Source organism: Oncorhynchus nerka, linkage group LG15 (assembly GCF_034236695.1).
Source record: "Oncorhynchus nerka isolate Pitt River linkage group LG15, Oner_Uvic_2.0, whole genome shotgun sequence".
Taxonomy (NCBI): Eukaryota; Metazoa; Chordata; class Actinopteri; order Salmoniformes; family Salmonidae; genus Oncorhynchus; species Oncorhynchus nerka.
This window is the reverse complement of record NC_088410.1, coordinates 34,865,219-34,891,775: the sequence shown is the minus strand read 5'-3', so window position 1 is coordinate 34,891,775 and position 26,557 is coordinate 34,865,219. Positions and strand designations below refer to the sequence as shown.

General features: G+C 44.7%; 1 protein-coding gene and 1 long non-coding RNA gene across 4 annotated transcripts; one reads left to right on the top strand and one right to left on the bottom strand.

Annotated features, from left to right (window-relative positions):
• Window positions 1-384: 384 nt before the first annotated feature.
• LOC115142531 (junction plakoglobin-like) lies at window positions 385-22,251 on the top strand. The gene is made up of 16 exons (XM_029682058.2): window positions 385-521; window positions 14,133-14,185; window positions 14,579-14,749; window positions 14,991-15,244; window positions 16,160-16,398; window positions 16,672-16,873; window positions 17,311-17,455; window positions 17,692-17,795; window positions 18,010-18,348; window positions 18,682-18,834; window positions 18,975-19,094; window positions 19,206-19,356; window positions 20,280-20,401; window positions 20,757-20,799; window positions 21,147-21,302; window positions 21,479-22,251. The coding sequence occupies exons 2-15, from the start codon at window positions 14,173-14,175 to the stop codon at window positions 21,293-21,295; spliced, it is 2,205 nt and encodes a 734-aa protein (XP_029537918.1). The 5' UTR covers window positions 385-521; window positions 14,133-14,172; the 3' UTR covers window positions 21,296-21,302; window positions 21,479-22,251.
• On the bottom strand, window positions 21,825-26,516 carry LOC115142532 (uncharacterized). Of its 3 annotated transcripts, none has more exons than XR_003865512.2 (4): window positions 26,419-26,516; window positions 24,036-25,587; window positions 23,247-23,922; window positions 21,825-22,715 (listed from the first exon to the last, which is right to left on the bottom strand). It is a non-coding gene; the product is annotated as an uncharacterized LOC115142532 (long non-coding RNA). The 3 variants fall into 3 exon arrangements; XR_010458747.1 differs by lacking the exon at window positions 23,247-23,922 and having other exon boundaries at window positions 24,036-25,225; window positions 25,479-25,587; XR_003865511.2 differs by lacking the exon at window positions 23,247-23,922.
• Between the last annotated feature and the right edge of the window lie 41 nt (window positions 26,517-26,557).

The following is a 26,557-nucleotide window of genomic DNA, read 5'->3' as shown; positions in this document are numbered from 1 at the left end:
GTCTACCCATGTGACTCACCTTCTGTCTCGGCAAGTTTCATGACGTAGCCAAAGGTGTGGCCATTCTGTAGGCTACTTTCTCCCACAGGTAGACTAATACCCTGTGTGAGCAGGGCATGCTAACCACTAACATTTTATCCATAGTTGTACATTCGAAAAAACAAAATAACAATGTTTTATTTATGTAGTTGACCAAAAATACTGTTGAAACAAAAGTAATATTACTGTACAGAGGTTTAATATTAATTGGTCGGTAGACTCAAGTAAACACACCTTTGTTTTGTTCTGGCCAATTGCGTTTTAAATTCCAAATTGTGGAGAATTAAAGGGTGGGGTCGGGTCGACAGCGCTTGTGGTAAGAGGGGCGGAGTCTCCGATGTTAGCCTTTTTACTCATTGTTCTGAGTATCATCCTACCGCAGTTGAGGTGAGGCATAGAGAACAAAGTATATCGGTGGAAAAGTCTGTTTGTGGACCTGCGTAGACTTGGAATATTCGAAACAACTTCTTGTATTTTGACAGGTAAGACAGATATGTATTTATGGTCACATTTCCGTGTATTGACAGTCTTCGGAGAGAGTAAATTCGTGTCAAGTGAGTCGAGTGGGATAGGATAATCACAGTTTCTCCATTCCTGCGTTGCGCTTGTCTCAACTGGAAACATAATTTCCCAGCGTTCCATAAATGTTCTTCCCGGTCTGGATACAATGTAGCCTATCTCTGACATTCTGTCTCCGTCAATTTTTTGAATTGTCTCTGAACCTGATGGCAGAATAGCGTAATGTTCCTTTCCTATTGTCAAGTGTCTAGTCGCCACCCAAACGTCGTTAAAGTAGGACATTAGTTATCGTGGGTGTATTCATTACGCCGATACTGTTGCAAAACGTTATGCAACAGAAACCGTTTACTCCTTCCTACCTATTTAAGAGCAAATGTTGATGGTTTATGTCGCTACAAGGTTTTGTCAAACGCTGTTCCTGCCAAATAGATGTGCGCATTTTTTGTTGTTGTTGACAAACTATTGATCAACTTCTTGACTTCATGCACATTTGAATAGAGCTGAAAGTCAATACTGGTGTGACCGTGTGGGTACACAGTAGAGAGTGAGAGATGATCGAAGTTCGTCTACCCCCTCATCCATTGTCAAATCCACTGCCCCCCCCCGCCCCCCCGGGGCTTTGACAACCCCAGTGAGTTGGGGGTGGGGCATGACATGAGTGCCTGCATGGTTCACACATACATAATGGGTTAGGATGAATAATACTGATACCGAAATGTCCTTACATGACTTTCACACCTACAATACATTCTCTTTTAGGGCAGTTCAGATCCACAAGGGAAGTGGTGCCAGTAATGTCCAGGTCTTTGTCCCAATTGGCACCCTATTCCCTATATAGTGCACTACTTTTGATCAAGGCCCATTGGACACAAACGAGGTGTTCAGGCTGATGACATTATCCATAGCAGTGAACCTCTATTGCCTCATTCATCCTTTTCCAAAGGGAACCATATGCCATTAGTTACAGTAGTTTTACTACCTCCTCTATGCCACTGCAATAGCAGAGCACTGATCCTCTCATTTTATTTCACAAGTAAATCCACTTTCACTTCCAACATGCAACCGAAATAACATTATCTTGTTTGCTCATCTTACATGGTTTAGTCTTTTCAAATACACCAAAGACCAACTTTAATAACTGTCCAAGTCGAATTTGACATGGCACAGCCTGGTATTAGGGCTGGACAGATGTCTGTCAAGATGGAGCGCTGTCACACCAGTCATGATCATGCCATTCCAATGACCAGAAACAACCAAGAACAATCGCATCAAAACAACCAAGTTTTTGGCATTCAACAGCATATTGAATCTGGGCCAGTGAGCCCAGCTGATGTTTTGAATGGATGTCAGGTTGAATTGAGTTTCATCCTTTCACACATTCTCTACGCCAGTGCATTGCCCTGGCCAGGCCTGCCATGCTGCTGGTGCTGTGCCATGAGGTGCAGTCTGGCTCGCCTGGGGCTGCTGACTGCCTCTGGGGGGGGTTAGGCTGAGATTTTCAGCTGCAGCTGGGGTCATACTGGCGCTAATCCTGCCCCCTGCTTAATTCCTTGATATTGTCCTACATTAGGCCAGCATGGGGTGAGGGGATTACCGACGATTCAACCAACTCCATATATCTCCTCTTTCTTTTCTTTCCTTCCTTTTATTATCATGCTGTCTTGTTACGTGTGTCTCTAACTTGGTTCGTCTTGACTTTAGTCTCTCTCCTCACCCCCTGCCCTCCCTCCCCGGTGGCGTCTGAGCAGAACAGAGGGCTCAGTTACACCACAGAACCTAATCAAGCCACGCGTGGGACCAGGCCTCGGTGCCAATGTGTGTATCCAGGTCGAGCGTGTTTGTGTGCATGTGTAGGCTACATATGGGGATGGAAGACTGTTTGTTTTTTTCCTTCTGGTCAGCCATGATATGGACTCGTCTTCTATCTGGGGTTAAAGAGGAGGTGGGACGATAGCGACCTAATCCCCTAAGGGTTAAATCGCCAGGCAGGGGCTTAAGATATCTTCTCAGACAATGCTGTTATCAACTCAAAGCAGATTTACTCTGACTTCTACCCTCCCCATCGCCACCATTTAAAAAACAATCTTGGCATAGAACAACAAAAGACGTCAAAGACAAAAATCCTTATCTTTTGATACGTTATCCCCAGACTAAGACTTCCATATTGGACGGCTGTTGCAAATGTCAAGGACATTACACAAGGGCAGAACAGAAGATATGAAGTTAAATTAAACAAACAATAGAGTCTCAGTGTCTTGGAACCCTCTTCCCAGTCATCAGTGGAGTGGCAGAGGTGGCACGATATGAAAGAATCCATCCAAGCTGGCATCGCCCGGGTGACCAACACAGCTGTGCTCCCATTACCATCACAAATATGAATTATTCACTCGAAACTTTTTTTTTCTTTCTGGGGAGGCCTAACAACCGTTTGTCCCCATCACTCTGTGCTCTGGAAGTCTGTACTGCTCTGCCATGTGTATTATTTTCAAGTCGGCTCCTATCAGACAGCTCTTCATAAACCACCACGCCACATCTGCTGACAGCATGCTGGAAATGGCTGCATCCATTACTTTCTTTCTTTTATGAATATATTACCATTGATAATTTTTTTCATTACTGACATAGTTTCACAGGAAGGGAGGGACTGGAGTGGACTGGATTCCTGAATCCATGAGTGACTTAAATAGAGATTTTACAGTTGGGCTGGTTCGTTTAGCCTGCACTGAGCAATGCTTCTCAAGAAGTTGACTCGGATGATTACTCCTAGTCCTTGCTGTGGTGTCGCTCTTCACTCTGCTCTCTCATCTCCCACTTCCTACTCATCCGTTAATTGCACTCCAATGAGCGGGAGAGGAAGGGAGGAGTGCGGGTGTGGTGGAAAAGGAACGCTAACGACTGGGAATTCTTCACCGTCGAGACATGCAGTATCCGAGAAGAGAATCATCAGCCTCCATCTAGAAGAGTGACTATAAGTCACACACAGATATGAAGTGTCTGTTAGAATGATTGATGCACAATGACGTGTAGGTGACATTTATTTATGGAAGCAACACCTCACAATAACCTCACTTCCACCAAAGAAAGAAAGTTATCTGTACTCTTCCGTCCGTGCTTCAGTCCCCTGTCGTCTTTTATATCGGTCACGGTTTACGTGAAGAACATTTTAGAAGTGGAAGCATAAACACTGCAGGTAAATGTAGCTACTCAAGCTTCCCATCCAAGGATGTCTGGTACATCTTTTGGGCGGGGGGGTATTCTTTAGCGTCCCCTCAGATTTAATCCCCTCCGTGCTCTCCCTAGCCTCCCTTCCGCCTCTGATCTTTCTGAAATATTCATCATCTGTCGCATCGCCTCAATGCTCACCAGCACAGCCATGCATATATCCAGTATCCACGCTGCAGCAGGTGAAGCCTCCCCACTGACCCTAAAGGAGGGCTTTAGATGGAACCAAGCGAACCTCGCTGTCCAAACGGCGACAGACATTCATTCTAGATGCTCTGTAGAAAACTCTTGTATGGTCCCCATCGAGAACTGAGATACGAAGCTCACTATAAAATACTTATTTTCATTCACTCCCATTGCCGTCCTCCCATTCGCCCTAGATAGTGTGACACCAGCCTCCTCGTCCGTTCTACCTCCATACAGAGTAATTGTGGACAGCAGCCCAGCATGTTACATCAGTTCATGCAGCATCGTCCTTCCTTGCAGTGACAACACAGCCTCTCGTTACTCTCTAACAAGGGTATTCAACTCTTACCCTACAAGATCCGGAGCCTGTTGGTTTTCTGTTCTACCTGATAATTAATTGCACCTGGTGTCCCAGGTCTAAATCAGTCCTTGTTTTAGAGGGGAACAATGGAAGGGGGAAAAAGCAGTGGAACTGGATTCGGGTCCAGAGTTGAGTTTGAGGGCTCTATAACAATGGAGACCGGAAACAAGGCAAGCTCAACTCTTCAGATACCACAATGACGGCTCAGCCTTCTTCCATAGACCACACAGCCGTCCATAGGCCCTCAGTCGTTGTTACATCAGAGAAGCCACACAGACATGGAGGCCTAGTTCTACTGCTACACACTTTCCTCCTGCCCTTTGCTCTGGCCCCTCCTCCTTCCCTTATCTGTGTAATCTGATCCTAGTCTGCACTTCCACACTTCAGAGACAACACAGACCTGCTATAATTCATAGTGAGAGGAGCGTACAGGGAGTAAACATGAATTACCCATATAGCTCGTCCCAGTCGGAGCCAATTCTACTCTACCCCCCTTTGGTCTGGTGTAACACTCTTTCGACACATCTACCGATGGATGTAAGCCTAATATTTTAGAATGATTATTTAATCACTTACTGGTTAGACATTAGTGTAACACAGTATGTCCAATAAAACCTACATTGACTTGCAAGTCATCGTTTTATTTTTGTGTCAGTTGACTGCTAGCTGGTTTCCGGGCTGTTTTCCGGGCTGTGTCAATTAACACCGTAATAACATTAGCTAAGGCATTGCATTTCTCCTGATGAATCACTACTAATGACACAGTGTAGCTGCTGTAATGTAAAACCATGCTGTTAAAGTCTTGGGAATGGCCACCGTTTTATAATGCTGCCACTGTATTTTAGTTAGGGTGGTAATAAAGCATTTCATCAAGTCCAGTAAGCAAAACTCAAACTAGGCCTAAATCCTATTTTTTATGTTTTTTAAGTCCGAGAGACTTCATGCTTCGACTCTTGAAAGCATATTATAAACAGACGTAAAATGTCTTTGACACGCAAGTTCTCTTAGACATGGATTTTCACAGAATCAGATATCGTCCCCTCTTTCAAGTTGGCGAATGTGCGCCAGCGCTCTGGTTCACATGCGATCCTGCCAGCGGGGCCCTGCTTTGTGTACTTAAGCCTTTTCAATGTGCCATACTGTAGTGGGGGTTTGGCATGCTAGTGGAGCCGAGAGGGGAGTTCCATCGACTGGCTGTTATCGGTGGACTGATAAATGCACTGTAAGAAAGTAGCTGGAACAGCTCGTAGGGCAGGAGCCTATGAGTGAACCCTCTGGACAGGATGCTAGTCTATCGCAGGGCCTTACCGCCAATCTATCTCCTGAGTGCAAAGCAGAGACTGATCAGGTCCCATTTTTTACAGTCGGACTCAGCCGAGGATCGAACTCCCAACCTTCCAATATCAGGGTGGACACTAACCTCAAATCAAATGTTATTTGTCACATGCGCCGAATACAACAGGTGTAGACCTTACCGTGAAATGCTTACTTATAAGCCCCTTAACCAACAATGCAGTTTTAAGAAAAGATTTACTAAATAAACTAAAGTTTTTAAAAAAAAGTTACAATAATGAGGCTGTATACAGGGGGTACCGGTACCAAGTCAATGTGCAGGGGTACAGGTTAGTCGAGGTAATTTTTAACATGTAGGTAGGGGTAAAGTTACTGCATAGATAATAAACAGCGAGTAGCAGCAGTGTAAAGACAAAAATGAGGGTGGTTTCAATGCAAATAGTCCAGGTGGCCATTTTGATTAATTGTTTAGCAGTCTTATGGCTTGGTGGTAGAAGCTGCTATGGAGCCTTTTGGACCTAGACTTGGTGCTCCGGGTACCTCTTGCTGTGCAGTAGCAGAGAGAACGGTCTATGACATGGGTGACTGGAGTCTTTGACAACTTTTTGGGGCCTTCCTTTGACACTGCCTTGTAAATGGGTCCTGGATGGCAGGAAGCTTGCCCCCATTGACATACTGGGCCGTAAGCACTAGCCTCTAGTGCATTACGGTCGGATGCAAAGCAGATGCTATACCAGGCGCTGATACAACTGGTCAGGATGCTCTCGATGGTGCAGCTGTATAACTTTTTGAGGATCTGGTGACCCTTGCCAAATCTTTTCAGCCTACTGAGGGGGAGAAGGCGTTGTCGTGCCCTCTTCACGACTGTCTTGGTGTGCTCCACTATAGCCCCATCAATGGGAATGGGGTCGTGTTCGGCCCTCCTTTTCCTGTAGTCTACGATCATCTCCTTTGTCTTGTTCAAGTTGAGGGCCACTGAAGTTGGTATAAATGGACTGTAGCCTACACTCAAGTGGGCGCATTCACCTAAAGTAAACCTTCACAGATAGTAGTTTCCTGCACCTTTTCTTCAATTTTGACTGATAACTGTAACTAAATATTGGCCCAACATTAGTTTTTGATGTGGTTGTATCTGCATGGGAAACTATTCTCTCTGTGTAGCAAATGTCGTTGAGCCTATCCCTCTGACTGGGGGACAATCCAGACCCCCGGTGCTGCTGAGTCATAGCCTGGTCTGACCGTGGAATAACCAACTTCCTGTAGCCCACACAGTAGATCCATTAGCATCACGCTCCACACCACTGCACATCCTCCTGTATAGATTTTTATACTGCACAATTGGTCAATTAACCCCTATTTCTTTGCGTAGTCCCACATTGGACAATGTGCAGGGTGAGTGGGAGAGTATGAATAAGAAGGGGAGATGGTGGTGAGAGGGTCCTGAGGGCTTTAAGCTTTCTCTCAGCAGGCTAGCTGGACCAAGACCACCTGACAGACACACAGGGGGCACACAGCTGTGTGTGTACCATGTCTAGAGAGCACTTACTGACCGCGGGGCTCAGCTGGCAAGCCAACCACTCACAAATCCATTTTAGAGAGAGAGAGTATATATGTGTGTTGAATTTTTTTCCCCCTGGTATTTTACAAGTGTTCATCCCAATTTTAATACATATATTTTTTTCTCCTGGGTAACCTGGTATTTCTCAGCAACACCAAGTAGCTATGACTCAGTAGGACCAAGCTCGTCTCTTTCCTGGCACCCCAACGGTGGAACCAGCTTCCCCCTGAAGCTACGACAGCAGAGTCCCTGCCCATCTTTTCCGAAAGCACCTGAAACCCTACCTCTTCAGAGTATTTTAAATAATTGCCCTCCTCGCCACAACCCCGCCCCCTTACTAGCCCAGTCTTTGCTGATCGCTACTTTGCAGGAAAGTGTACTCACTCTGCCTGTGATATGTGGTGGTGAGGGGAAGGGTACTCACTATGCCTGTGATATGTGGTGGTCCCACCGAGCTATCTTAAGAGGAATGCGCTGACTGTAATTCGCTCTATATAAGAGTGTCTGCTAAATAACATTTTTCTGTCCAAAACCAGGTGTGTCATATAAATGTTAGGATTTGATTAGAGCTCTGATCGGCATGAAAATTCAAGCCTGATGCTACCTGAGCCAGACGAGCCATTCATTAAAGACATTTTATTAGCCCGAGCCCCAAAAAAGCCCAAATGATTGTGCCGTTATCCAATAGGCTACTGCACATTTCGCACGAAAGTAAAACGATCCAGTTAACTTTTTAACTGTGGCTTGTATTATTGTTTACATGGACTGGAATTATGCACCTTGTTTAAACCATGAAGCTGGGGAGAACACGTGATGCTGGTGCGGGACATTTGTAAGCTAGTAAATTAGATTTGAATTTGAAATATAATATGGCCTATTTTACATTTTGTATAATTAGTAGGCTGACTCATTAGCTTACCTTTTGTAATATTTATCCTAGTGTTGTACGACGTGAGTAATGCATATTACCCCTCTCGCTCTTGTTGCTTCATTGCTTCCTCGTTCTCGTCAGTTAAATCGTTGGCCCTCCTTGTAATGACATGCGTGAATAATATGGGACTAGAATAAGATGCAGACGGATTTAGCTTCTCTTCACCGAGATTGAATGGTTATGGGTCTGAATAAATAACTGCTATAGTCGATCACCATAGCATTTAACGTTCAGCAAGCTTGCATCCCTCTTAGGACGCAAATATACTACATTCTAGTCTAGCTTTTCCTGGGACTCCACAAGAGTTAAGGAGAGAGGCCGGCGGATGGCCGGTGACTATTGTGCAAGAGTGAAGACTCGCACTGTGAATTGCGCTCCATATGCTCTGTCTGTCACCACACAGTGTTATTTATCATGCAGAAAAGTCTACAGAGAAGACCGATTTTCGATTTTTAGACATGACATTATAAATGAACATTTCCATTTCACATCATGTGGTCCTTAGAAATGATTTACCGGTTTCTCAGTTATTTATCCCGGGAAACAGGAGTAGGTTTGGATGGAAAATCTCTTAATCTTGCTAACCCAGTTCCCACTATTAAACCCTAGTGTGTGTCTGTGTCTTTCTGTGTGTGTGTGTCACGGTGCGTATATGTGTGGGGGGAGGCAGGTCCATCTTATACACAGATGGTGAACGCAGCTTTACAGATGTATGGTAATGGGACTTAATCTGCTTGATCTGTACCCCCCCCCCCATCTCTGTCACAACTGTCTCTAGTCTCTTGATCCCTCTGTCTCTTATGGCTGTCTGTGGAACAAGTCTACCAGGATCAAGAAAACAAACCTCTGTCTACGAGACCAGAAAGAAATTCTGCACATTGTATTACTGCTCTCAGATGTAGATTTATGATGGGCTTTAGAGACTCACTGTTTAGACTGTGAAGGTCTATGATGCCTCGAGCCACACCTCCACCATTGTTTTTTTTCCCCCCATCAGGCTTTTGACACAGATTGAACCCTTTTTATCTCCTGAGATCTGGGTTCTTCCACTCTGTCATTTAGCCCTCTTCATTCCTTTTGGGTGTAGCTTAGGCTAGCCTGGTTCAGTCAACCTTATCTTGGTAAACTGCTGGATCTTTTAGTGTGTCAAGGCTTAAGCTAATAGCCATTTTTTGATTTCAAGTCCGTGTATAAATGGATAGGGCTGTAAAGAGGTTCCAATTTAAATTTAGCAATGCTGCGGTTTATACACTCCAGCGAATGGGTGTGTTTTGCCAGATAGGAGCCAAAGACCACACACACACACACACACACTGCCACACCTTGCCAGGGTTATGAGGACACTCCCCAGTCTGGCATGCCTGTGTGTGGAGGCTGGAGATGATGAGCAGTATTCACACCATCTGTGGAACCTAGTTAATCATCCACTGACACAGCGTCTGTGTGAGCCCGTTTAGTCGGGAAGGGATCGTTTGGATGTGAGACAATAGTTATTATGACTTGTTTGTCTGCGAGGAGGTGATGGTGTTTGTTTGCAGTGAAGAGAGAGTTTAGCTCAGGACTATTTTGGTTGATGTTCGCAGCGGGAAAGTGTGTTGAACGAGGCTAAATGTATGGGGCTAGTGTGGAATGTCACACCAGGATTAGAGCGACGGGGCCAAACCGCATTCATCTCTTTCACTCTCGTCCACTGGGGGCTCTCTGACCGTCACATTCCTGCCCTCAATGTGTTGTGCTTCCTGGAAGGCCTGACCATCAGTCCAGAATGCTCTAGGGTAAAGCTTCCCCTGGGTATATCTAGGATCAGATTCCCCTACCCCAATCCTAACCTTAACCATTAGTGGGGGGGAAATGCAAAACTGACCCAAGATCAGAATCCTCAACTATCCCAGTAGCTCAGGAAGAACAATAGTGGGGGTGGGCAGGGGTTTGGAGAAGGAAACTATAGCTCCTAGTACAGTGGTGAAAGAGAATGGAACGAGGTACAGTAGGAGGGAGCGAGTCCATCAGTCATTAACCACACTACTTAGAATGCAGGGCCGAGGAGCAAAGTCCACTCCGAAGTACACACCATGAAATCCAACAGCAGTTCCTGGTCACTACCCACGATGTAGCAGTGTTCATTGGCAGGTATACACAGTGTTTTTCTGTCAGTAGACGACATATTGCAATACTACTACTTTTAACTTGTGGTCCACACAGCTCAAGCAATCCATGGTTGGTTGGTGAAGGAGCCACAAGTTCTAGGTCTGTTGTTTTACTGGCACCTAGAACACTGTAAAAACACACTCAACATGCCTCTCTCTCTCCTATCTGTTCTTCTCTGCTATCATATAAACTGTATCACCATAGCCATCTATAGTCTGGTGCAGTCAGGGTCAAGGCTGCCGAGGCTGTTTTGCACAGTGTTCCAAAAACGCGTGAGAATAAGATTGATGGACAACCAGGAAGAGTTGATAGACCTAGATAAAGTCAACAGTATAGTGTGTGTGTGTGAGTGAAGTCTTTGTTACTAAGGTGATGCGGGGTGTGTCGCAACAGCGCGACAATCAAATCGGAACGCGTTGTCTGAACCTGCTGCCTTGCTCAGGAAAACAGATGACACAAACTGACAGATTAACCAAAAACTATGAAAAGTTCATTTTTCACCTTCCAGAGGTGTGTGTGTGTGTGTGTAAGCTTGTGGAACCAGGATATACAGCATGCCCAGTATTTTGGAATTTTGCCATGGTATAATTTTTTTCTGTATAATTTTATTTATTATTACCTAATGGTAGTTGGCACAGTTGAAATGACGAGACACTCCCAAGCTTGGGAAAAGGAGAAATGAGTGCCACACCTCTATTTAAACAGAGTGAGTGAGCGAGAGTAGGAGAGGTGGGGAAAGAGCCTGGGAGACATTTTCTGTGTCCATGATGAGTCAGCTTGTACCTGTAAAGTACAAGCTCAGACAGAAACGCCAACGCCCCGTTCACTGTGAACCCCCATAGGTCAGCTAGCTAGCTAGCTGGCTGGGTTGTGACTCGACTATTCCCAATGGAGCTGAGCTAGGCACAAGTACCTCTCAAGGGCTTAGAGTGAGACCGATGCATACTGTGTGTGTGTATATATATATATATATATATATATATATATATATATATATATATATATATATATATATATTGACATTGACACTCCCATGGCAACATGGTGACTTGCCTGTGACTCACCAGTCTGTTGTTCCAAATGCCAGTGAGATAAGTACACATGAGGGCTCTCTGGGTGGAGGGTCTAGAATAAACACACAATCTAATTTCTCTCCGAACCCGGGGGAAAACACAGGAAGTTCATTAGTGAGAATTATACACGCATCACCACTACACTTCTGGTCTCTGTGGGAAATGCATGAAAACTCCCCAGTTCTAGAGATTGAAACATAAGAACACACACACACACACACACACACACATCCCCCATTCTGAGCCCCGGGGCTAAAGCAGAAGGGTGTGGTACTATCATTCACATCCGTAACAGGGCTCACTGCTTGGCAGACCCACAGAGCAACTCCAGACTCATTTCAGACAAGAATAGTTATGCACGCTGGTACAATAGTTCTACTACCTCGCATTGTACAGAAATACTTTGGAGGGGCATAAAGTAACTTGTGTTACATGTGATTTCCAGAGGGATGGTAATTATATTTCTAAAATGGTCCTATATATGAGATGAAACTAATATGCTTTTGCATAGTAAAGCTCATAGATGGATATATTATGTTTACTGTATTAGGCCATAATCACATATATGTAAATACAGTGCCTGGAGGTGCCTGGATTGCGTACAAGGTAAGGCAGAGGTAGCCAGGAATGTTAGTGCATCGCCCATCAAGTACAAACACGCCAGCGGGACATGCTGTCACGACTTGCCACATTATCTCTCCTAGCTACTACAAGGTGGAAAATGGATCTGCTTTCCTTCATTCCTGTCATCCTGCCATACGGTAGTCAGCCCAACTCTCCACCTCATTTCCATAGCAGCATATATTTGGAAAGAAACCTATATTTGTCAGACTTTTCTATTCATGGCAATATTAAGTGAATTTGTAAGCTACTCTGTCTCATGCCCCGTATGAAGTATTTCATATTGTTTGCGGCCTGAGTCTAGAAATGAGCAGGTAAATATAATGGTTTAAAAGCGTCAGGAAAACCCGCTCTCGTATCAGTAAGGAAAGGCAGTGCAAAATAAATCGACTTCGTCATACGTAGTTGATCTTCGCTAATTCTTGGTCGTATGGCGCATTCATGTGGAACTGTGACGTCTCAAGCTGCTACATTCATGCGTATGAAAAATGAGATGCACGTAAACAGAAACGTGTGAACGCACACTTGGCCTTTTGCTCTTTGGGAGAATGGCTCTAAACAGCCTGACTCTTCCCACCGACTCTCCCACAATCCGATCCAGTTTACAAACACACACAGCATGTCAGTAATGTCTGTGTCCAGCGAAGAATCCCATCCCTTCAATTACAGTAACTCCCTTCACCGCAAACATCTGAACCACACACTGGTGACATTGTTAGAGTGGACTGTGGCGTCACGTGCCGCTCCCATCGCATTTAACTGCAATGAACGAGCCATCATTGATCATGTATTGAGTGAGTTGTGGGTTGAGTGTAGAAGTCGTGACGTTTTGTTCAGTGAAACTGAGTGTTTTTTATTGAGTGGATGTGGGTTATTCTCCAACTAGCTTTCTCCTGCACCAGAGGTTATTTTGAGTCTGAAGACATTCAGAATTAGGAATGTGTGCAATGTGAGAGACACACACACACGGAAAATAATATGCCCATAAACAAACGCTTAAACACTTGGACAGACTCACACACTTGTAAGAAATGTTTAGAATGTTGGTGTAATTCTAGACATTCAGATAGATAGCGTTGGTTAAATATCCCCATGTAATGTTAATGGTGAGCTAACAACATGGCTGCAATAGAATGAGTCGGCATGTAACTGCATCATAATGCAGAAACCACATTGGGCCAACTGAGTAAACCAGGAGAGGAATCCTTTTAAATGGGGAAAGAGTAGATGAGGTCCAAACCAACACTGCAGAAAGAATGCACTTTAGCTGCATGACGGATAGTTCAGGAGGAGAGAAAAGGAAAAGGGGATATCTAGTCAGTTGTACAACTGAATGGCTTCAACTGAAAAGTGTCTTCTGCATTTAACCCAACCCCCTCTGAATCAGAGAGGTGCGGAGGGCTGCCTTTATCGTCATCCACATCTTCGGAGCCCGGGTGTATGATAGATGGTCACAACAAGAGAGCAGAATAGAGATAAGAGGCAGGTACTGCCGGGAAAATGACTTGATAAGGATTGGGGGGGAAAAAAACTGAGGTGGGAGTGTTTATATGGTGATAAATGGTCATTAAGCGTTGGGCCTGTAGTTACAGACGAAGGAGGTGTGGTGTTTTGAGGAGGAACTGTGTGTGTGTGACTGTGTCCACTATAAAGGTGTTGTCTTAGGAGGAATAAGGTGTGTATGAATGACTACTTACTTTCTCTCTCTCGCACACACATACACACATACACACAAGAAACCTGTCTAGTGGGTTCTGGTGGCTGATACTGTGAGTCGGCAGGCAGGTGTCTAGCTCCCACAGCTGTATGTATAGGCGGAGGCTCTGCCTGGGGTTAAAGGCCGTGGGGGCTTAGCAGTTGGCGTTCCTGTCCTGCAGCTGTCCCTCTGCCCCCTCACCCTCCCCTCCTATCCCAGCAGCCTTTGCTGCTGACTCGGCGTTGTCATTTCTGGCACTGTTCAGAGGGAGGGCATTCGTTCACCTATCTGTATTCTTACCTGGGAGAAAGAATATGAAATCAAATGCATTTTAACTAATGGCCTAATTCATATTTAGCCTTAAAACCGGTTAGAAGAATATGAAAGTAAACTGTATACTGTAAAATAGAGTGGTATGATTGTAATTTGTGGCAAAATGTGAAAGATAATTATTGATCTAAATGTTATTTTTTTGTGTATTTCAGGACTTCTCCATTGTTGTTGGTTTGAGCCCAGGAGGCCACCATGGAAATGCAGAGTGGGTTCATAATCTGGCTATATTATTCTCAACCTTTTTATTTCTTCCTTTTTCTTCCTCTTAATTCCTCCTCTCCCTCATATTCCTTCCTCTCCTTTGTTCAACTGAACACAATGTCTTCCCCTTAGTGCAATAACAAGTATGTTCGACGCATAATGGCTCATAGGTAACTTCTAAGTGCAGTGTTGTCTCTTATAACCTCTCTTTGCTTTCCCTCCAGGTGCATTAACAAGTGTCGGCTATTATTCTAAGTGCAGTCCATAATAACCCCATACATTTTCCCTCTGTAGTGGGCGAGCCCTGAGGGCACTAACAAGTGTGTTGAACATATTATAATATATTACTTCAAAGTGCACTTCCACTCTAACCTCTCTGCCCTCTTTCCCTCTGTAGTGGGCAATGAGGGGAGGGGGAAGGTGAAAGAGTGGCAGCAGACCTACTACGCCGGGGACTCTGGGATCCAGTCAGGAGCCACCACAGTGAGGACCGATGACGACGGGACCGAGTACAGCACCAAGCAGTACAGCACCGTCACCACCACCGTCATCTCAGAGAACCCTGCTGGTGAGACGCGCTCAGTTTAGTGCTTGAATACACGCTCTCAAATTGACATAAACAAACATTCAAAAGTGCAACCCGCTACAAACAACCACTGTCACTTAGGAACATGGAGTTAAAGTGACACAACAAAAACACATTCACACACACCTTATTACTACTTAATACTGAACTGTCATTCAAACCCACCATCTAAAAATACAAACCACTCAACCCTCTCCCCCTCCTCTCTCCTCCCTCCCTGTAGAAGTGGAGTCTCAGTATGCCCTGACCCGGGCCCAGCGTGTCCGAGCGGCCATGTTCCCAGAGACTGTGATGGAGGGCACGACCATCCTGTCCACCCAGACTGACCCGTCCCAGATGACCAACGTCCAGCGGCTGGCCGAGCCCTCGCAGCTCCTCAAGACGGCCATCGTCCACCTCATCAACTACCAGGACGACGCCGAGCTGGCCACGCGCGCCATCCCCGAGCTCACCAAGCTGCTCAACGATGAGGACCAGGTACAGTACTGGTTGTTTGACACGTCGGTCTTTGCGTCAGGGTTGGGCTCAATTCAGAATATTTGAATTGACTCCCATTCAGCTCATTGATTGATTTGGCCACACAGAATGTAGAATTTTTGAGTTTGAGTAACAGGAAGTACAATTTTATTCAGTGCTGTTCAAAGAAATTGCACTCAGTCATAGAACATGAAAGTTTAATTGACCCTGATAGGTCACACTTCCAGATACCAAGGAACATATCACACTTCTCTGGAAGCAATGTTTGTGTAGTCTTTCAACCATAGTGCTTAGAATAGACCATTATATTTCCAATGATTGAATTTGTTTGGCTTCTTTTTGAATGTCTTAGGGTCAACTTGAGGGTTAAACTAATGCATTCTGGGGGGGTGTGGTATTAATGAAATAACTTTGCTCATTCATTTGAAGTTTGTCCTGAAAATCTGTTGTTGAAACAACATTTTATATGCATGTATTTAACATGTTTGATATTTTATCAACTAGATATACATTTGAATTTCACATTCTATTTCCTTTAATTCATTTGAATTGCAATTCTGTACACTGTTTACTACTACAATTCAAATGTATTAATTGAATTGGAATTTGAGGCATTTTCAATTCTGAATTGATCACAGCCCTGCTATGCATGTGTATTTTTCTTTATCTAGCCATCAATCCACCTTTGAATTAATTAATCAATGTCTAAATGACAGTCATTCATTGATGTTATTTACCACCAGTAATCACACTTTCCCCATAAACCTAACCCATCTCTACCCCTCCTTCCCATTAGGTGGTAGTCAAGCTGGCTGTCATTCACATTGCTGTACTTTTCCAATAGTCAACCCTTCCCTGTTAATAGCTCTGCATTTTCCCTCCTTTCAAACTAACCAAACCCTCTCTGTCTTCCAGGTGGTGGTCAACAAAGCCTCCCTGATCGTCAACCAGCTGACCCGTAAGGAGGCGTCTCGCCGGGCGCTGATGGCGTCCCCCCAGATGGTGGCGGCGGTGGTGCGGGCCATGCAGAACACCGGGGACATGGAGACAGCCCGGGCTACAGCCAGCATCCTCCACAACCTGTCCCACCAGAGAGAGGGCCTGCTCTCCATCTTCAAGTGTGGGGGCATCCCTGCCCTGGTCCGCATGCTCAGGTAGGAGTCTGAGGGTCTGTGGGGGGGTGGCTAGTTAGGTAGTGTGTGGGAATGCTTCCTCTCGTCTCTCATTCTCTCTTGTAGCTCTTTTATTTTGTGGCCTTCTATACCTGGGTGGGGGATGACATGTTGGGGGTGAAAGTTGTTGCAAGTCTCTCTCTGCTCGCTTTCTCGCTCCGTACAACCACAAGATTGACAAAGCATTTCAAAGTAAGACTCGTAATGAACTATGTTTATCCAAATCCTTAGGATAACTCTCTCTCCCTCTGTCAGTTCTCCCATGGAGTCTGTGCTGTTCTATGCCATCACCACCCTCCACAACCTGCTACTGCACCAGGAGGGAGCCAAGATGGCGGTGCGCCTGGCCGACGGCCTGCAGCGAATGGTGCCTCTGCTGAAGAAGAGCAACCCCAAGTTCCTGGCCATCACCACCGACTGCCTGCAGCTGCTGTCCTACGGCAACCAGGAGAGCAAGGTGGGGGGGGGTGTTAAGTGTAAGGGGTGTGATGTTATGCATGTCAATATTGTGAATGAGAGTGTGTTTGAATGATAGCCCTGTTTTGGCATGGGTGTGGCTACCATAGTAATTTTGTGACTGCACGCTTATGTGCATGTGATGATATCAGACAGGTGTGGCTGGGTATTGATGTCTACCCTGTGTGTGTTGCCTGTTATTTAATGGGTAAGTGCATGTTTGGACAGGAGCGATACATGGAATGTTTTGACCCTTTGAAGATGTTCCCGTTAACTTTTTAACGCCTAAACCCCTACTGGAAAATGAGGAATTGTGCACATCCAAGCATGTCACGAGCAGGACTAAAAGTGATTGTCCACACTGTTTGATGCTCATAGAAATGCTATCGCTTGATTCATATTGTTAAACTCCATTTCCCATCTCGCTCTCGCTCTCAGCTGATCATCCTGGCTAACAGTGGTCCGGAGGGCCTGGTCCACATCATGAGGAACTACAGCTATGAGAAGCTCCTGTGGACCACCAGCCGCGTGCTCAAAGTGCTCTCTGTCTGCCCCAGTAACAAACCTGCCATCGTGGATGCTGGTAAGTGTTTGAAACACAGGGAGGGGGTGTATTTGTAGTTACTTGTTGTAGATTTGCGACAACTGATACTGTGGTTTTAATAAATAGAAATGGGCTTCTTTATTTTCAGTTGTAAATCTATGGGATTATGAATGACGTTCATATTTTGCAGAAAAATGAGTTAGACAAGAGATTCTCTCTCTCCCACCCTCTCATACACATTCGATCTATCCCTCTCTCTGTTTCCCCTCTGTCAGGTGGGATGCAGGCTCTGGGGATGCACCTGACCGGTTCCAGTCAGCGTCTGATGCAGAACTGTCTGTGGACCCTGAGGAACCTGTCGGACGCTGCCACTAAACAGGTGAGACTTCTACCTTCCAACCTAGAGACATATAGAGACTGTTTCCATCCTGCTGTCTGTTTCTGTTTGTCCTAATCTCTGACCTTTAACATAGTATTTTTACCTCCCTTGCATTTACTCTAAATGTTCTTATTTATTGCAAAAGCAATTTTTTTTTTAAAACAGTTTTTAAGAACCACTAATATATTAGATAAACTAAACTCTGTCTCTCTAGGAGGGTCTGGACAGTCTTCTTCAGACTCTCGTTGGTCTCCTGAGCTCTGACGACGTCAACATGCTCACCTGCTCCACTGGCATCCTCTCCAACCTCACCTGCAACAATGCTCGCAACAAGGCCATGGTCACCCAGAGCAACGGCATCGAGGCGCTCATCCACGCCGTCCTGAGGGCGGGAGAGAAGGAGGATGTGGCGGAGCCGGCCGTGTGCGCCCTGCGTCACCTGACGTCGCGCCACTCCGACGCAGAGGTGGCCCAGAATGCAGTGCGCATGCATTATGGCATTCCTGCGATCGTCAAGCTGCTCAACCAGCCCTACTACTGGCCTGTCATCAAGGTGAGAGAGTGAGGGGTGGTAGGATAGAGGGAGATTAATAGTTGACAGATGGTTTCCAAGGGAGAGGGCTAACCATTCACGTAACTGGCTGCTTAATTCGCTATGAGGTGAGAATTAGGAGGAGGACGAGGATGTGATGGAAGGAGGAAAATGAGGGATAAGGAAGAAGCTACGTATAGAGAACAGGGAGAGAAATGGTAGCGCAAGATAAACGATGATGAGATGGGTGAAAATTTGTAAAACAAACCGTCTCGAACCAAAGATAATGTTGCTTTCTTTGATCACCAATCAAAATGACGCCCGTCTCTAACCCCGCCTCTCTCTTGTCCTTAGGCTGTGGTTGGTCTGATCCGTAACCTGGCACTGTGCCCAGACAACCAGACCCCTCTGAGGGACGCGGGGGCCATCCCCCGCCTGGTCAATCTGCTGCTCAAAGCCCACCAGGACGCCCAGAAACACGGCTCCGCCGCACAGCAGACATACCAGGTAGGTGTAGAAACCGATCTATGTACTTAAAATAAAATAATATCCAACTGTTACATCAGTAATTCGCCCTATTCTTAACCTCCCTAGTCTCTTTTGTTGCTGACTGACTCTTGCTTTCTCTCTTTGTCTCTCTCTCTCAGGATGGCGTGAGGATGGAAGAGATCGTGGAGGGGTGCACAGGGGCCCTGCACATCATGGCCAGAGACCCCATCAACAGAGGAGAGATCGCCAGCATGCAGACCATCCCACTCTTTGTACAGGTAAGAGTTTTTCTTTCTTAAATATTTGTTTCTTACTTTTAAAACCTCAATATCTCGCTGCTTTTATCTCCTGTAGATTGTGTTAACCATTGTCTCCCTCCTCCTACCTAGCTGCTGTACTCTCCAGTGGAGAACGTGAAGCGCGTGTCAGCGGGGGCTCTGTGTGAGCTGGCCCTGGACAAACAGTCTGCGGAGATGATCGACGCAGAGGGAGCCTCCGCGCCGCTCATGGAGCTGCTGCACTCCAACAACGAGGGCATCGGTGAGACCACTTCTATTAAAACATCAGAAAACAGGATTTGCGATGGCTGCGTCACTAGTGTCCGTTTTTTAAATTAGTCTTACGGTATACGAATGGTATACATCGTCCAACGAAATCCTTACTTGCAGGTTCCTTCTCGACAATGCAACAACAATAAGAAATAATAAGAATACGAACAAAAGTAAATGGCTCAGTAGAAATAGAAAACATTTTGGCACAATTTATAGTCCAATATTTCCATGTTTTGGGGATGTGGTGGGGGGGGGCAAGTGTATAATAAGAGTCTGGTAGCAGCAGTTGTGATGTGTGGAGAGTCAGAGCAGGTGGTCAGTCTGAAGGCTTGTAGTTAGAAACTGTCTTTGAGCCTTTTGGTATCAGACCGTGTGATCTAATACCGTCTGCCCAACGGTAAGGGAGAGAATAGCTCGCAATGGGATGCGTGGGGGTCCTTGATGATGCTGCATGCCTTCCTCAGGCACTGTTTCCAGTAGATGTCCTTGATGGGTAGAAGCACGGTACCAGTGATGCACTGGGCCGTCATCACCACCTGCTGGAGGGCCTTGCGGTCCATGTGAATAGATTGAGGTTGTTGTTTGGCGTCCATTGAGAGGAAGTTATCTGGAAGATGTTTTTTTATTTTTTAGTCTGACTGCATTTCCATAAACCAGTGGAACCTCAACGGGTGCAAGTCTCTGCTGGCTTTCATCTCTCTCGCTCATAATTGACCAATTATTGAGTCTGGGCCACATCTGATCCCTTAACTCAGTTGAATGAGAGGCAAGAATTGAGAAGAAGCATTACACACCACAGCCATTTGATACATCATCTCAGATCTGGGTATAGACAAACTTTGTCTGTCAATCAATGTGTACATATGATAATCTGACTGTTAGTGATCATGTCACCTTTCTCCTCCCTCCCAGCCACCTACGCTGCCGCCGTTCTCTTCCGCATCTCCGAGGACAAGAACTCCGACTACAAGAAGCGTGTGTCCGTGGAGCTCACGCACTCCCTGTTCAAGCACGACCCCGCCGCCTGGGAAATGGTGAGTGTACCTATGCTCGAGGCCTCTAGTGCCATCTATGGCGAGGAGGGAGCCACTGCAGGATCTAATAACGAATTGCAGCTTCTCTCAATTCCGATGAAACTGGAAAAAAAGACTTTGCTTCGATCGGTAATTTAACATTGATAAATGCATGTATTACATTTTCGTAGGTTCTTACATGTGAAGTTTTTAGTTTCTGTAAAATGGCAAACGTGTAATATTTGTATTAAGAGAAAGGTAGGTAGACGATGCAGTTTAAGAAAACAGGTGACAGTGTGACACGGTTTCTGTCGACCATGTATGGGCAACTCGCTGACTTCATTTTGACCTTACACCTCTCGTGACCCCTCCCCAGGCACACAATGCTGTCCCCATGGAGTCCGGCTATGCAGCAGACGGTGAGTAACTCACTCTGGCGGAAAGGTGCCCATACTGACTGACTGACACATGGGGCAGGTGTGCCAGTGGGTTAATGTGCTAGTTAGTCACTGTTCCAATGGGCAGTTTCTATGTAAAGTTAATGTTAGTCAATGTATTGCTTTGCTATATTTGAATTTCTGACATGATTATACTGTATTGACAAGGAGACCAAAAGAAATGGTTCTATATCACTTCAACGGTTAACTTAAACCATGTTAAAAGTGAGCCCCCCCCCCATTGTTTTATGAATTAAATATAAGGGTATCATCTCCAGAAATGTAAATATTTTGCAAAGTGTTGATCTGAGTGTGTGTGTGTGTTTCAGAGCTGGACGCAGGCTACCACCAATATGGAGACTACCCTGGTGACATGCCCATGGATGGAGAGATGGGGATGTCCGATGTTGAATACCAAAGCGGTGGCGGCGGCATGACCTACGACATGAGGCAACCGGGATATGCTGAGCGCTACTAGGACAACGGTTAGTGCATACACCCAATAATACAGACAAATGTACCCATGCTCTTATGGTCAAGCGGCGCAGACACACTAAGACAGAGCAGCCATTAGTTACATATACATATTATTATAAAAACAAGTCACACACCAAGTCAACCAGTTGGACCCCTTTTAATAAAGATTCTGTTCTCTCGACAGGCACTGAAGGGATGAGAGGAGAGATGGGGGGGGGGGCAGAAGAAGAGGAGAGATGGGGGGGGGGGGGGAGCAGAAGAAGAGGAGAAATCACAGAGAATCTTCAAATGGAGTGATGTCAATCTGTCTCTGCTCACCTCGATGTAGTATATGCAATTATCACTGACTGGGGCTCAGAATCTAACAGGGCTTACCTTCTGTTTTCTAAGAATGATGATGATGCACAGGTTTTTAGTCAAGTACGTTTTAAGGTTGTGTGCGCTTTTCGGGTGGGTAATCTATGCCAAAGAGATTTTATTTTGTGACGATAATCATGTAGATTCCTTTTTCTTTTCTTTTTTTCCCCCGATTTCAATACTAGTTGAAAACACTGCCAGAGGTGACTGGACAACGATGTGTACTATACAGCTCACCTGCTCACATGTTTGCTTTCTTTCTTCAGCATTTGTAACGGACACTGCTGTTTTTAACTTTCTTTTAACACTATTTGCTGTTAACATTCTTCCCACTGTGTTTCTCGAAAGTCTGCATGAGTTAATTCACAAGTTAGTGAGTTAATTCATGAGCTAGTAGGGAGTTAGAGATGGTACTGACTCTGGTGTAATATTCTTACGTTGACTCACACAGTAGAAGAGAACAACCCAATAGACGGGAGTCTACTGGAGGCCCTAAATCAAGAACCTTAGGTGGAACGCTACTGACAGGGAATTTGTCTTTCTAAATAAAGGTTTTTACTTCAATTTTGTTTAAGAAAATAAAGAATATATTAAAGTACAGGCAGACTGAGTATTGATTATGATTTTACTGTTAGAAAATGTGGAGTAGAATGTATGCAGATGGGTCAGTGTACCAGAGGAGACACTAGAAGGACAGAGTGCCAGCCAGTCCAGATACACTCCTACTCTGTTCGAATAAGACGAGGGAGCAGGTAAAGCAATACTCCTAGCATTATGGAAGGCGATGTAACTGTTGTCAAAGCATCGCAAACTCCAGGACTTGTCATTACGTCGAAGCCAACAGTCACTCTCCACTCCTGCCGATGTTTCTCTGTCACTCCCATTTCCTCTTCGATCCGACTCCCAATAACTGCGCCTATTCAGACCCTCTTTACACAGCACCTGCCAACAGCCCTCCCATCTCTCTGGGTGATCAGGATACGGCTGCTCTTCTCTCCCCCATGTTCCCCTCTGACAGAGTTTTCTGTGTGCCGTGTTTGCGTCCAGTGTTGGCTCACAGGCATCTAATGGAAGGACACGATTATTAGTATTTTGTTTAATTACTGTCCTTTTAATCTTTCTATCCAACAAATACACATTTTCAAGTATTCTCACTGAATCATTTGTGTTTGCAGCTTTCAAGAGAAATCAAGTCACATTTTCTTAGGCCAGATTTTATCCAGCGTTCTGCATCATGGTTCACAATGTAAAAGCAGAACACAAGACAGTGGTTGAGAAACACAAAGGGAAGATCTCAAAACCCATTCGAGGAGGTCAGAGGGGAGAAACTTCTGGCTTTCTCATCCAATGGGCTTTGAGGACGAGAGGATTATTCAATTGAGGTCTTCCCATACAGTACAACAAAGGCCGGGCAACAATCAATTATGATCATATACATATTGCATACCAGAATTCAGGATTATGATCATATACATATTGCATACCAGAATTCAGGATTATGATCATATACATATTGCATACCAGAATTCAGGATTATGATCATATACATATTGCATACCAGAATTCAGGATTATGATCATATACATATTGCATACCAGAATTCAGGAGTGAAGCTGCTCTGCTGGACTGGAGGGTCTAAACTGCAGACACTCAGGTTAGTAAAATCAGTTTATGATATTACAATTACTAAAGTAAACTCACATTTTAAGCATCAAACGGTTTGTTACTAGATTTTCACTCAACGTGGATCGAGGCGGATCACACTCTAGCCTACTTCCAACCAACTACTTGGAGTGAAATTCATATTATTTGCAGTTTGTCCTTCTGTGGAGTCGCAAAGGAAGGCTGTGCTTCTCTAGCTGAAGCGCTGCGGTCCAAACCTTCATGTGAGAAAGCTGGACCTGAGCTACAATCACCCAGGAGACTCAGGGGTGAAGCTGCTCTCTGCCATACTGGAGGATCCACAATGTACACTGGGAAAAACTCAGGTATTCAAATTGACTAGCAGCTGCTGGTCGGGAGGTTATCCAGATGTGAGCATAGGGAAGCAGATTCCCCTGAATGAGGTTTGTCAGCAGCACTTCCACTGAGGTTGACTTTGAAACATCACACCAGACCATCAAATACAAACAGCACATTATAGTTGTTGAAGTCTGAGATTGCGGACTCTTATTTCCATTTTATTTTTTAAATCAGCTCTTGAAAAGGAAGTGAAAATATCAACTGATATCTTGAGTTTAGGTTGACGTACAGCAAGCTCACCTAAAAGATCTGAAAATGACAAGGACAAATGTACTTTGAAGCATACTATTAAAGGCATAGTACTTTTAATACATATTTTTGTACATCAAGCCAACTGTTTGTGGGCATATTAAAGATCTTACTGTTCTCCAGTGTGTCAGTGAGCTCTTTCTGGTTCATGTTCCTCAGGATGTGCAGTGTGATCTTCAGAGCCCCCTCTCTGGCACTGCTCTCCTGGTTCTCATCTTCACCGTACACCACCACCCTTCCCCTGACTGTTAGAGCATTCTGGGTGATCTGGACTCTGAATCTTCTTGAACTTCTTTAATTCACTCTTTACAAATGTGATGACTTGGTCTTCAACCAACTGGAATAGGCAAAAACAGGACTTAATATGTAAAGAACAAACATTTATCTGAAAGTTTAATGCTGTAATCATATTTCATAATTTGAATTACCTGGTGGGTCATTGAGCCTTGTGGGGTTTAAAGACTACATACAGTAGTCAGAGGTTAAAGGTCACAAAGATATCAAAAAACTATCCATTCACTTTTAACTGTAAGACACGAGTCAGTTCACCTTGAATATGGAGGACATGTCTGCCGTAGACCGGCCACGGGGAATGTCTGACTCCGATCTCTCTTGCTGGTCTCTGCACACATGTGACATAACACGCATCACAGTGCTACCTTATCGATGATCATCATCCCCCCAGAAAGAATCTGGCACATGGTGGAATACAGCAATTGTCTGTCTAGCTCTAAGATCTAAAGCACTCACCTTTGATCAGTACAAATGCCTTCCTACCCGAATTGTGTTTTCGGATGAACCATTGACCAGTCACTCTTAAAGGACTCAAAGCTTGGTCCAGGAGAATTGGCTCTCTCCTCTTGGATCCTGTCAGCAGAGAACTTAGACCCAAGGTCAAACATAAGGGAGTCCTGACTCCATGCCTTAATGTGGAGACATAAAGACGATAAAAGAGGGAGCCGTGATAATTTATTACGCATGCCCAGTGTTCCCATCCCTGAAGTGTTCTTGATGTCCCATTGACTGGTCACTGTTCGTGGACAGAACTGGTCTCTGCTGCTGGGCCCCGTAAAGAAGCACATTCAATGTAACTCATAAAACTACAGGACGTTGGTGATTTACTGTTTGCTTCAAAATATTGATTAGAAACAAATGAGCAGAACAAGAGAACACAAACCAGAAAGGCTTTTGATCAGTAGATATATTTTCTGTCATGAAGTTGAACAGAGGATCAATAGACATGTCTGTTTGCATGGACAGACAGCTGGGTACAGGTGAGACTGGTCTCTCCTGCTGGATTTGGCTTCAACACAACAGAGACAGATCTTCGGTCAATATTATCTTCTGCCTTAGCCTGGGTCCAATCTGTTTGTGCCATTACGCCATTCCTTGCCACTCCTTGTATGCCAAGGAGTGACATGATGGCACAAACAGATTAGTACCCAGGCTACTTCTGCCTTATAATATAATATCACTTCTGAGCTCTACAATTAATATCAATATTTGTGATAGATATGCTGTTTGGAATCTGTGTCAGTCCCATACATACAACTCACCTTCCAGCTTCATTGTAAATGTCAATTCCATCAGTGACATTTCTTTGGAGGCACTGCCCGCCTCCACTTTCTCCCCAGAGAGACTCCTTTTAGAGCCAGTATGCTCATACTGTGTAGAGAGAATAGAATTGTGATGGCAGTTAAAGGCACATTCCTTCATTTGGAAAACAACATTGCGGCAGGTCACCACTTGGTTTACTATAATGCATCACGTTCATATGAATATCAGCAGTGTAACTATCCAAGCTAATACAGTCAACCGTGTTATTCATATGGCATTGCTTATGAAAACTGCTAAGAATAATAAAAGCTGCACTACATTATAGTTGAGATGTTCTTCGAGTGTTGGCAAGCAGGCGGTTGGTAGTTTTCACCCATGTTGAAATGGAATTTCCACCCCGTCACAAACTGTGTAGAACACGTTAAAGGATATCGCCACTAACTTCGCACGACAGCTTTCCGCAGTTCGGGCGATTTATCATGTTTACTATCTTTATAAATACACGTTGTTCAGTATATTTAATATGACTGCCATGTGGGATAGAGTAAAATGTTTGCTATCCAGATCAGGTGGTCATGAACATAGGCATTTAGGCTGTTGTTGGTTCTGACAGAAACCTACAAATAAACATTTCTGTTACAGGAAATTGCATTTTGCAGGCTACAGGCTTGGAGGTACCCATGCTCAAGTGTGAATCCAGAATAATAAATGAAACACCCTTTATAACGCAACCTGATAGTAGGTATCTTAGTAACTACAGCATGCTATTCAGAAGGACCAAAGGAGAAAACAGAAATTGCACCTGAACTCACAATATGGATGACTTGATCTGTGTTGATATCGTTTCCAAATTAAAAACTCAACCTCGGTTTCAACAGTTGAAAGTGCACTGTGCAATTATTGTGGGTACTGTATTCAATTAGCTAATTAAAGACTTACCTTTCTTGTTTGCTTCCCACGGCTGTTTGGTTGTCATTGGATTTGCTAGTTTAAATATTTTACTTTCACTTGTCATTGCACCCGTTTTCGTGCACTGCATATTTCACGGAAAGCTCATTAGTAGCAGGCAGGCCTTTAA

Bases quoted from the DNA above. Each gene is read 5' to 3' on its own strand.
- LOC115142531 (XM_029682058.2), top strand. The intron at 18,835-18,974 runs GTAGGTGTAGAA...TCTCTCTCTCAG, and splicing joins CCGCACAGCAGACATACCAG to GATGGCGTGAGGATGGAAGA. The intron at 19,357-20,279 runs GTGAGACCACTT...CCTCCCTCCCAG, and splicing joins CTCCAACAACGAGGGCATCG to CCACCTACGCTGCCGCCGTT.